The 13,116-nt window shown below is 42.6% G+C and overlaps 1 protein-coding gene across 4 annotated transcripts in view; it reads left to right on the forward strand.

Moving 5' to 3' along the window:
- The window catches only part of SUSD1 (sushi domain containing 1), a 321,740-nt gene that overhangs the window by 257,047 nt on the left and 51,577 nt on the right, over positions 1-13,116 (forward strand). For all 4 annotated transcript variants that reach the window (XM_077475343.1, XM_077475342.1, XM_077475344.1 and 1 more), the window contains one exon: positions 8,989-9,028. In XM_077475343.1, coding sequence (XP_077331469.1) covers positions 8,989-9,028 — 40 coding nt within the window. The remainder of the gene's footprint in view (positions 1-8,988; positions 9,029-13,116) is intronic.

The raw sequence follows: 13,116 nt of genomic DNA on the forward strand, positions 1-13,116 counted from the left end.
AGAAGCGGATTTGGAGAAAAGACATAGATTAGATTGTACTGATTTCATGGAATTATTAGAGCATCTGACCCCTGAGCAAGTACTGGACGTGAACAGATCTACATCCGGGGTATCCCACTTGTGACATATGATCTGAAATATGTCAGGGTGTAGAGACCATTCTCCTGGGCATAGTTGCTGGCGGCTTAAAATATCCGCTTGCCAATTTTAAACCCCTGGGATGAAGACCGCAGATAGGCAGGGAACATGCCTTTCTGCCCATGCAAGTATTATTATTATTATTATTCAGGATTTATATAGCGCCAACAGTTTGCGCAGCGCTTTACAATATGAGGGCAGACAGTACACTTACAATACAAATCAATACAGGAGGGATCAGAGGGCCCTGCTCGTTAGAGCTTACAATCTAGAAGGGAAGTATGTGATTCACCTCCTTTTGGGCATCCAGACTTCTGGTGCCACCTTGGTGATTGATGTAAGCCACTGCCGTGGCATTGTCGGACTGTATCCGAATAGGATGACCTTGTAGTCTGTAAGACCAGTCCATGAGGGCCAAATAAATTGCCTGAATTTCCGGGATACTGATAGGCAAGAGCCTTTCGGTCTCGGACCATCTTCCCTGCATGCATGCCTCTTCCAGAACTGCTCCCCAGCCTGTCAGGCTGGCATCCGTGGTTACGATTTTCCATGGTAGAGGAAGAAAAGCCTTGCTTTTCAACAGATTTTTGGTTCATAACCACCAATTGAGGCTTTTTGCGTATCCTTGGGGATAGGCACATATGAAGATCCAAGGCATGAGGCTTCTTGTTTCAAGCCGCGAGGATGCTTCTCTGTAAAGACCTTGAGTGAAACTGGGCAAATGAAACAGCCTCGAAAGAGGCGACCATCTTTCCTAACAGTCTCTTACATAGCCAAATGGAGGGACTCTTTTGCTTAACACTAGGCGGATTCAAGCTTTTATGGCCTTGGCCTTTGGCTCTGGTAGAAACACTCTGCCTTGAGCGTTGTCTATGATCATGCCCAGATATTCCAACCTTTTGAAAGGTTGCAAGGAAGACTTTTCTAGGTTGATAATCCAACCTAGGCTTTCCATATGTTTTACTGTCTTGAAAACGCTGAGGTTCAAGTGCGCTACTGATTGCTCTATGAGTAGCAAATCATCTAGATAAGTTACCACGGTTATGCCCTGAGCTCTTAGATTTGCTAAGAGAGGATCTAGAATCTTTGTAAAAACTCAAGGAGCTATAGCTAGACCGAAAGGAAGGGCCACAAATTGAAAATGGTGCTGATCTACCGCGAACCTTAGATATTTTTGGTGAGCGGAAAATATCGGCACATGAAGATATGCACCCTTGATATCTATTGATGCCATAAATTCTCCCCCTTGAAGGGTGGAGACCACAGAACGGATTGACTGTATTCGGAAGGATCGAATGTGAAGAAATTCATTCAGATCTTTTAGATCTAGGGTGGGTCTGACATCCCCATTTGGTTTTGGAATGGTGAAGAGATTCGAATAGAACCCTGAACCCTGATATTTTGGGTCCACTTCTACTATCACCCCCTGGGATAGTAAGTGATCTAAGGCCAGAAGTAGCGATTTTCGCTTTACTGGATCTTTGGAGACCCTTGCCCTTAGGAAACGAAATGGTGGAAGCTCCTGGAACTCTAGTTTGTAGCCCAGAGATACTGAGTAGACTACCCATCTGTCTTGAACCTCTTACCACCAGGCTCCTGCAAACTGCAGGAGCCTTCCCCCCACTTGGCCGAGTGGGGGGCACCCATTCAAGGGATGCTTTGGGGCTCTGCTTGGCAGACTTCAACCCCAAGTCTTCTTCTTCCCTTGGGCGTGACCTTGGGCCTTTTCTCTGGAAGTAGATTGGGAAGGCTGTCGTCCACTGCTTAGAACCTGATGCTCCAGGGGATGGAGGAAGAGAAAGTTTAAATGATGGACGTTTACTCTTTTTGATTGGTAGAAGTGTAGATTTACCACCAGTAATTCTTTGGATGAATTTATCTAGGTCATCCCCAAATAAGCGCTCCCCTTTGAATGGGAATCCAGTTAAGTATTTTTTGCATGAAAGCTCAATGCTTAAACCAAAGGGACCTGCGCATGTGTACCAACAGGAGAGACAAATGAGATGCCTGCTGGACAGAATACAGAATGGCATCAATCATAGAGCACAGCACCTGAGGAAGGTCTGCATAGTTCTCCACTTCCTCACTAGGAAGGAGATTAAGCATCTGCTTATCTTGTTCCTTGAGGAATAAACACAAACCAACAGTTGCGACTGTAGGTTGGACTACAGCGCCAGTCATGGAAAAGGAGGCTTTTAATAAAGTTTCCAGCTTCTTATAAGTTGGATCCTTAAACATCTGAGCATTGTCCAAAGGACAGGTCAGGTTTTTGTTCACACAAGAGACATCCGCATCCACGGATGGGACCTCCCACTTCTTGGCGAAGCTTTCCTCCAGAGGATAAAACATAGAAAACCCTTTAGGAGGAGAAAACAGTTTATTGGGATGTTCCCAGTCCTCATACAACAATTTATCCATTAAAGGATGAATTGGAAAGGAAAAGGAAGTCTGTGGGATTTTCTGATCCCCAAGGAAGAAACAGAGAATGTGGCGGCTTCAGCAGAGGGCATTCTGAATGTGGTACGCACCAACTCAGTGTAATACTGGACCTGCTTCTTGAGTGCCTGAGAGGAGGAAACTTTCTTCTCTTCCTCTGATTCATCCAACTGCTCTTGATCCCTATCTGGATTGGGATCTCTCCTCATTGTCAGAAGAATCATCTGAAAGAGAAATTGCAGCAGAGGGAGGGGATCTACCCCTTTTCGTGCTATCTTTTAAGGAAGCTGAAATAAAATTCATAATCCTTCCCTCAAAACCCTCCAATGTAGCCTTAAGAGAATCTTCTGTGACATATGCTGGGGCTGCAATATTGGGAGAGGCTGCAAAATCTGACAGGGGCACTGACTCATCCTGTGAGGCTGGCTCCATTCTCGCAGGGTGGGATGGTAATCTACAGGTATTTTTAGGACCTCCAGATGTAGGCGATGATTTCTTTGTGCCTTTGTTACCTCCCCCTGAGACCCTCTTACGAGAAGACATAGTCCCAAGCTACAAAGCAGAGGTACTAGTACATATGCAATCTCTGTTGTGCTAAAAGTCTTACAATACACATATATGCTTAATACTGCACAACCTAATGCCGAGTAGGTGTCTTAGGTTAGCCTGGGTCCAACCACTTAGGATGCTTACTGCCCACAACTGTGTCCACCTGTTTACAGAGCTCTGACGCTCTGGGCTTTTCAAATTAGCAGCCTGGTGCCTGCGCACTGCAGCGCCGTGCACAGCGCCACAACCACGCCCCCTTCTGCTCTCCGCCAGAGGCTGTAAAAGCGTGCCCCCTGCACGCGCACGAGCCTAGGACCATCATGGTGGCGGCCGAGGACGAGGGGGGGAAGAGGACCATCGTAAAAAGCCTGTTAGACCCTCAGACTACGTGGGACCCCCTTATAATTATCACCTGTGGCAGAGCCTGCAGCGGAGGAGGTGAGCAGTCCAGAGACTGGCTTCACTGAATGTGTATCCTGGAAAGGCTGTCTTAATAGTACACCAAGCCTGGTTTTCTTGGAGCCCAGTCCACCAAGAAGAGACTTACAGGCAAAACCTTGTTTCTTTGGACGACGAGGCTCGGATACCATTCCATCTTGGGAGTCAAAGTATCGGCCCAAGATATGGATCCGGTCAGCATAGACCTTAAGCCTCCACAGGGACCTGAATAGAGCTTTCTTCATAGCACATGTTTTACGTGACCAACCACCTAAGACTCTAGTGGAAAAACTGAGATGCTCCCCATATGGGAGGGGTTATATAGGGGAGGAATTCTCCTTAATTGGGGTTAACCAGTGTCCAATCACCGAAGGCGCCTATCTAACCCACTATGTATTAAAGGCTCTGTGTCCCGTGATGTATGATCAAGTAATGGACTGACCAAGCATGTCTCCAGACCTAAACCCTATTGAGCCTCTGTAGGGCATCCTCAAATGGAAGGTGGAGGACCGCAAGGTCTCTAACATCCACCAGCTCCAAGATGTCATGGAGGAGTGGAAGAGGACTCCAGTGGCAACCTGTGAAGCTAATCACATGGTGATATCTGTGGGCCAGTGACAGCTTACTGGTAAAGGAAGCAGAGGTGTTAGGAATGAGATTCATTATTAACACCTTTTGTTGACATTGTGATCGCTTTGAGCAGCCGGGTCCTGGGTGGGTCCAGTACAGTGGGTGCCCCAGGGGAAGTGCAGAGCGCTCCTAATCCAGAGCAGGCACAATAACGTACATGTGATTGTGCCTGCACATGCCAGCCACTTGCAGTAAAATTACTATGGACAGTTGGCAATAGCAAGTAGTTAATTTTACAAATACACATTTAATGCAGGGAGCAGCACGTGACACAGAATTCACAGGGTATTATGCTTTTTTTCCTCCAAAGTCTGTAGACCGCCATGTAAAATGGCACTCAGGTAGGGAAAGGGTGGATGAGTCATTCAGTCAGTCAGTCTCATTGAAGGACAATTTCAGGCTACACCAAAGTAATCCTAAAAATGCTCACTCCTAACACCCATGTTGATTAACCTCTGTAAGAAAGATATACTGTATATAGTTACCTTTTTTTAGCCCACTCCAGTCCAGTCACATGATCCTACTCCCCTGCATCAGCCAGTACCAGCTGCAGGTGAGAAGAGGGAGTGCCAACAGCATTGGAGCCTATGGGTGATATCACCAATCCCAGTCATTCCAGCTGTTGTTAAGCACTCTCTCCTCTTCCCTGCAGCTGGCTGGCACAGGGGAGATCACTTGACTGGACTGGAGAAGCCTGAAAATAGCTAAGTATATACATGTTCCATACATAGGTTAGTTGCCATGGGTGTTAGTAGGGGAGAGGTAGAATTTTTAGATTAGTTAGGTGTAGTTTGGGATTACACTTTTAAGTGTGAGCTGTAAACTGGAGTTTTACCTACTGAGCCTAGCATTTTTTTTTTCTTTTAACAGATGAGTATACAGTAAGACTAATCAGGTAAACATATGAAAATGAGCCCAGACCTCTACATATGGTCTGGAAATGTAAAAATATTTTTTTTTCATTTTTAACATTTCATATTTACCTGACTTTACAAAATAAGCAAAATTATTTTAAATGTTTTTTTTTAGCTCTTAACATAATAAATAAAGAAAATAAATACAATCACGCCTATATTTTGTGTCCAATCCCTCCCCCCTTTTGGGAGAAAGAATTTTTTGAATACTTTTGAATTTAAATTTTGAAGGCAGTTACAAGGGAATAAATCATACTTTAGCATGTGACGTTCTCATTGTATGAGCTGGGTTACTTGAGATCACAATTCTGTATTATTTGATGTAAGACCAAAGGCTATCACCTGACTGCCTAGAGCAGGGATATGCAATTAACAGACCTAAAGCTGTTGCAAAACTACAAGTCCCATCATGCCTCTGCCTCTGGGTGTATCCCTGGCCTAGAGTCTTTCCAGCTAGTGACAATGTATATGGATAGGAATGATTAAAAAAAAAAAAAAAAAGATTTTCTTCCTTGTTGTTACTTAATGTCTTTATCTGAAATACTATATAAAAAAATCATCATAAAAGACAGATATAGTATGTATTTATATGCAAAGGGTCAGATATAAAAATACATATAATTTCATTTGCATTCATATATGTTTTCCATGTTTATAGATCTATTGCTGTATATCTATTGCAGTTTATCACAATATTATGTGTGTAATAAAATAAAGCTAATAGCACCAATAGCTGACGGCATGAGCTGTTATTGCATATTTGCTGATGTAGAAACTCTCACCCAGTAACACCTGTACTCCATGGAAGCTATTAGTTATGACCAGCACAGGATTTCTGTATAGCTAATATAGCTTATTGTAAAGGGTGCCACCCTGCTATGGGCAGAACACAGCCACAAACACATTATGTCGCTGACTGAGTATAGAACATTTCTGTTTGTAAAAGAGGTAATGAATTAAAGGATGTGGACGGCACTCCTTTCAGTATCTGATCTTGGTCATAGATGGGTGCTTGTAGTGACTGCAGTGGATGGCACCATGTAAATCACAGTAAAATGAAACAGAAGTCACAAGCACTCCGTTGCAAACATATACACCCTTTTAACAGTGTGATTTCTCATTAGCTAAACATGTCAACATTTCAGAGCTGCACAGGGTACCTTCCTCAAGGTGTCGTAGTGGCAACTTGCAATGCAATGAAACATGTATATATACATAAGTGGACATGCAGAACCAAATGCCCACCTCAGTGATGTCATTATTGACATAATCCAACCTATAAAAGCACTACACTAAAAAAATTGGAGTTTACTAACAAACAGGACACTCTGATTCCCCCTGTAATGAGTTGTATTGTTACTGTACTGTTTGTCCTGACATTGTGTAGTGATGCACATACTGTTGGCGCTATATAAATACTGTAAAATAATAATATTAAAAAACAAAGGGCAATATCCATGCTTGGATGTAAAAAAACAAATAATAAATGAAAGCAGCTGGCATAAATTATGATGATTGCAATATAAAAAAAAAACACAAAGTCCATATACAGCACTGAAGGTAAGAGATAGATGAAGAGACGGCGGGTAGAGGAGGACGTGGGAATGAAGAACCTCACACCAACTTCAGTATAAAGTGAAACACACACCACTGTGTTGACAAATACTTCTTCTTACCAGAAAACAGGTATAGACAAGCATTTGGGTATATGACACATCCAATAGCTTAACCCCTTCAGATCCACGCTATTGCCAAATGATGGCTACAGCACAGACTTACTTTTCCGGGAGGCCATCAATAGACGTCCTCCCTTTGCACGCTCCCCATGTGCACCCTGCAGGTCGCGCATGGTGTGCTCTGTGTTCACAGAGTCAATGAGACTCGAGTGATCACAGATCGGAGTAAGGGGTGGATCCCGGCCCCTTACCACATGATCAGCTGTCAGCCAATGACAGCTGATCATGTGATGTAAACAGAAGATTGGTAATCATTGGTAACTGACATCGTGAGGAGAAAAAAAAGCCGATCACTGGCTTCTGTGCAAGGGACATTGGTCCCTAAGAGGAAGAGACGAAGCCGCCTCATTTGTGCCAACCAGTACCGCTTGCCAGTGCATAATAGTGCCACCTATCAATGCCCACAAGTGCCACCTATCAATGCCCACCAGTGGTGCCAATGAGTGCCTCATCAGTGCCACCTAGCAGTGCTGCCTATCAGTGTCACCTATCAGTGCCAATTGGTGCCTATCACTGCCACCCATCAGTGCCCATCACTGCCACCTATCAATGCCACCTATTAGTGCCCTTCAGTGCCACCTATCAATACCCTTCAGTGCTGCCCATCAGTGCCACCCATCAGGGCCACCTCTCAGTACCCACCAATGTCACCTATCAGTGCCCACCAGTGCCACCTCATCAGTGCCCCCCAGTGTCACCTATTAGTGCCCATCAGTGCCACCTTATCAGTGCAGCCTATCAGTGCCCATAATCAACTTACATCAATGAAGGAAAAAAATTACCTGTTTGCAAAATGTATTAACAAAATATAAAACGGTTTTGTATTTTTTTTAAACATTTTCCATCTTTTTAATTTTTTTTAACAAAAAATAAAAAATCCACAGGTGATCAAAAACCACCAAAAGAAATCTCTATTTGTGGGGAAAAAAATGATAAAAATTTAATTTGGGTACAGTGTTGTAAGACTGTGCAATTGTCATTCAAAGAGTGACAACGCTGAAAGGCTGAAAATTGGTCTGGGCAGGAGGGGGGTTTAGGTGCCCAGTAAACAATTGGTTAAACAGGCAACGTCATCATCTTTCTCATCAGAAACAGAATGGGAGCTCTAAAGGTATATGGATCCTCTCCTATCTCTGGGTATATATGGTGGTGCTCTGTGAAAAGATGAAGTTCACTGGTTCAGTTAGTCAGGTGCGCACTCTTTCCTCGGCTCCTCCCCCTTCACCCGGCATTCCTCGCACTGTTCCCCTTCCCGCGGTTGGTGTTTTGAAAACAGCTCCCATTCTGTTTCTGATGAGAAAGCTAATGACATTGCCTATTTAAGCTATTGGATGTGTGCTATACCCAAATGCTTGTCTATGCCTGTTTTCTGGTAAGAAGATATATTTGTCAGCACGGTGGTGTGTTTCATTTTGCACTGAAGTTGGTGTGAGGTTCTTCATTCCCACGTCCTCCTGTACCCACCGTCTCTTCATCTATCTCTTATCTTCAGCGCTGCATATGGACTTTATATTTATAATAATACTATTGCATTGTGAGTTGTCATTATGTCACCTTGAGGAAGGGACCCCATGCAGCTCCAAGATGTTGGCTTATTTGACTAATGAGACATTGCATTAAAAAATGAGTGTACATGTTTGCAATGGAGTGCTGGTGATGTCCCATCGTTCTACTGTAAAAAAGGGTCAAGCTGCCATCCTGCTTGCTAATGCAGGGCAGCTAGACCATCAGTGTTTTCCTTACATTTTTTTGGTAGACTAATAATCAGTGCACTTACATTTGATCCTCTTTGAATCCATACATCTAGCTGTTAGAATAGGGTCGCAGTTTTACAGAAGAGAAACTGCCTCATTGTGTCTTCTGGAGCTATAGCATCTGATCTTGTGAGTGTGATATCAAGGCTTGGCTATTAACAGGTGACGTTTACATCAGGAATCCAGAAGATAGGGCAGGAAGTATAAGAGAACTACCCCATGTCCTCTATCTTACATTACAATGGCTAGTGCCTGAGCTACCTATCAGCAGATGCAAGCAATGTCATATGAAGAACAGTTGATCTGCTCCTAGGCAGATATCAATTATGAAAAATATACTGTTTGCATTATCTAGATTAATACTAATGCATTTCTATTTTTACTATTTTTCAGATGAAAACACATTCATGCATAGTTGTGGCAGAGATTAAAGGTGAGAATATTACATATGATGTTGCATTAAACAACACCTACCAGAGATGCAGGAAATTGTGTTTGTAAAGATTCATACCTCTGTATTGCAGTAATTTGTGCTACTGCATTATGCATGTGCTGTGGTACCATCTATTCTGAATGGCACCCCACTGTATTAAGGTGAAAGAGCTGCATTGCAATAAGGGATGGGCCAAACACCCCCCCCCCCTGTTCGGTTTACACCAGAGCATGTCAACAGGCTAATTTTAAAGGCTTATATGCATGGTATTGTCGTAAAAAGGGTTTGGGGACCTGGGTCCTGCCCCAGGGGACATGTATCAATGCAAAAACAAAGTTTAAAAAACAAAAGTGAAACAATAAAAGTGTAATATTCCTTTAAATTTCATACCTGGGGGGTGTCTATAGTATGCCTGTAAAGTGGTGCATGTTTCCCTTGTTTAGAACAGTCTGAGAGCAAAATGACATTTCTAAAGGAAAAAAAAGTAATTTAAAACGACATCACGGCTATAATGAATTGTTATTCCCGGCAATACACATAAAAGTTCATGGATAAAAATGGCATGGGATTCCCCCACAGATGAACCCCAAACCAAAATTTAAAAAAAATGCGTGGGGTCACCCCAAATTCCATACCAGGCCCTTCAGGGGGTAGCCCCCCAAAAAACCTCATCCCTATGTTGATGGGGAGAAGGGCCTCATCCCCACAACCCTTGCCCAGTGGTTGTGGGGTCTGCGGGGGCTTATTGGAATCTGGAAGCCCCCTACCGTTTCACAAAAAAGTGTCAAAAATGTTAAAAAAGACAATAGATGGTTTTTGACATTTCCTTTATTAATGTCTTCTTCTTTCCCCGCTTCTTTTGGGGGGACCCAAACGCCATTTTTTTAAAATTTTGGGGCAGGGTTCGCCTTAATATCCAAATTAGACCTGAAGGGCCTGGTATGGAATTTGGGGGGACCCCCACACATTTTTTTTTCATTTTGGTTCAGGGTTCCCCTGTGGGGGAATCCCATGCCATTTTTATCAATGAACTTTTATGTATATTGCTGGGACCGACAATTCATTATAGCCACGGGTAGTTTAAAACTTTTTTTCCTTTAGAAATGTAATTTTGCTGTCAGACTGTTCTAAACATGGGAAACATGCACCCCTTTACAGGCATACTATAGACACACTCCAGGTATGAAATGTAATTGTTATATTTTAAGCATTATTAAAATCACTGATCCCGAAAAAACTGCTGTTTTTAAAATGTTTTTTTTGCATTGATACATGTGCCCTGGGGCAGGACCCAGGTCCCCAAACACTTTTTATGACAATAACTGGCTAATATTGCACATTTTTTGTTTAATGTTTATTGTATTGTTTATTCTGTTCCTAGCCACTCAAATAGATCAAAAAAACTTTTCCAAAAGTCAAAAATGCTACTTTTTGCCCTCTAGGCAAGCCTTAAATGCCCAAATATTTTGGCCGACTGCCATGTGAAGTTATTAGTGCAGCCACCCTATTGGAAAGCCTTCCCTCTAAAGTCTGATATACACTATCAGATTTTCTGCTGATTTTTGTCTTCAGATTTACCAAAACAATAAAATATGAGGTCAAACCTTAGGAGTTTCAATTTGTATACAATCAGGCAGGCCTTTGCACTACATGGTTTTGGTAAATCTGAAGACAAAAATCAGCAGAAAATCTGATAGTGTGTATGGGGCTTTTATCTTGTTCTGTCCAGACATCCTTCTATTTTTTGGGGAAAGCTGGCACACTTTTAAATGGTCCTATGAAATGTTCCCACAATCGCACATTTTTAATAACTCTCTCCAGTCAGGTTTTTGTTCCTAGAAAAAAATTGAAGTACCATCTGCTTTTTCACAAATTAATATTAGTAGTTCAATGCTATCAAACATTTTAATGACAAATTAATAAGCTTCAGCTTCATTCAAGTTACAACTAATTGGCTGGTTGTTTTCAAGTTCCAAAAAATAGACTAGACATTATATCCAAAGATGTGTTTATAATTATTTGTCTAATACAATAAGCTTCAACTCAGTCCATATACAGCAGAATAGTTGTATTAATAGCACAAGAAATTACAAGCGAAATGACAACACTTCCAGCAAATTATTCCTCCAGAATGGCTCACTGGTTTATGGCATGAGTTCCATATCTGAGCAAGAAAATATTCCTCTCACTTTTATTTGACAGCAATGGAGACAAGTGCTCAGGGTGGCTGTTTATCTTGTTATTTTGTGCTGTGAATAATTGAAAAGGTAAACAGAGTCAGAGATTAATTCTCGCCAACAGCCTCTATAGAGTTCAAACTCTAGCAAACAAGCATGCATTATTCATCCAATAAAGTGGTAATGCTGCTTGTGGATATATAATTACAGCTGTATCCCAGAGTGCCTCCATTGTAAAATTAAGTGGATAATGGTGTTCGATTCTATGGAATTTATCAAACTCTCGGATGAATCCTGAGACGCATAAAGCAATAGTTACATGTCACCTTTTTTGTGCCAAGTGCTGCAGGATGTCTGTTCCTGATCATATAAACAGTTCTGGCTCAATAGGCTGGAATATTTATTCTTCAGTCACTTTAGAGCATATAATCATCCAAATGTCCTTTTCATGATCTAGTTAAAAAAAACTATTTCCCACAATAGTTTTATTGTAACTTTATATCTATCTTCCTTCCTACTGACATCACTGTATATCTTTTGAATTCTGAACTGATTCCTCATGCATCCGTTCCCCAACTGATGCTTATAATAGACCTACCCCCAGAAATCAATGCATGAGACTTATGCCATCAACACCCAACTGGTTTTTCCGTCAGAATAAACTCTGACGGTTTTTCCGACGGAGTTCTGCTGAAACGGACTTGCCTACACATGATCACACCAAAATCCGATCGTTTAGAATGCGGTGACGTACAACACGTACAACGGGACTAGAAAAAGGAAGTTCAATAGCCAGTAGCCAATAGCTGCCCTTGTGTCATTTTTGGTCTGTCGGAACAGCACACAGACGAACGGTTTTCCCGATAGAAATTGATTTTAAAGAACAGGGCTTTTAACACAACAAGGGGACTGAGCTCACGCAATATGCAATACACAGGTCTAACACACAGAGTAATGTCCAGTGGAAGTTATTGCTAAGGACTACAGCAACCTTTCTCAACCTTGTCAATACAAACAGCGGAACCCTTGAAATAACCTTCAGTCGCAGGAAACCCCTGCTAAAATGTAAAATGTCTACAACAGGGAACTAGGCTAAAGCCATACCCTCTCCTATCGGTGGAATTTCTGCTCCTTGGGGGTCATCACTTCCAATACATCCAATTAAAACATGCAGTGGAAATGCAGGGCAGACAGTCTGACTTAAGCTTGGACAACTCTGCGTTTCTGAATTCTATATTTGTTGAACCTGAAAAGAAAGGGGCTATTTCTAGATTCTATACCCATCTACTTTCGTATGTACAAGCTCCTGACCTTTTGCCATGTAGAGAGAAGTGGGAGAGAGATGCTGGCCCTATTGATGGTGAACAGTGGGAACAGATCCTGGAGGTGGGACCGGTGGTGTCTGCAGCTCAGAGGCTATCCCATTTGTTCATATTGCACCGTGTGTACTGCACACCTGAGCAGCTGCACAAGGGGGGCAGGAGAGACACTTCTATCTGTCCAAAATGTCAGGCCCATACAGCTGATCTAATCCATATGCTTTGGAGATGCCCCAAATTGGTGAGGTACTGGAATGCTGTAGTGGCCAAAATTAATAATGTCTTCCAGGTGCGGTTGGCAGTAGACCCACTGACGTGCCTCTTGGGCAGTCTCAATGATGGACTGTATACCCTTTTGGTGTGCATTGCGCTCACGAGACTCCTATACTTGGCCAGACAATTGATTGGCTGTCTGTGGCTCTCGATAAGTGCACCCAGGATTACACAGTGGATCCAGCAGGTTAACAACACCCTTGAGGGAAAAAAATACATATCAGCACAGGAAATCGCCCAATAAGTTTTATGGCATATGGCGGTGTTGGTTGGGATCACCAGATGTGGCACCACCACAACTGGTACTAGATAGGTTGCT

Source organism: Lithobates pipiens, unplaced genomic scaffold, assembly GCF_037356315.1.
Source record: "Lithobates pipiens isolate NorthernLeopardFrog02 unplaced genomic scaffold, aLitPip1_a1.2 Scaffold_13, whole genome shotgun sequence".
NCBI classification, from domain to species: domain Eukaryota; kingdom Metazoa; phylum Chordata; class Amphibia; order Anura; family Ranidae; genus Lithobates; species Lithobates pipiens.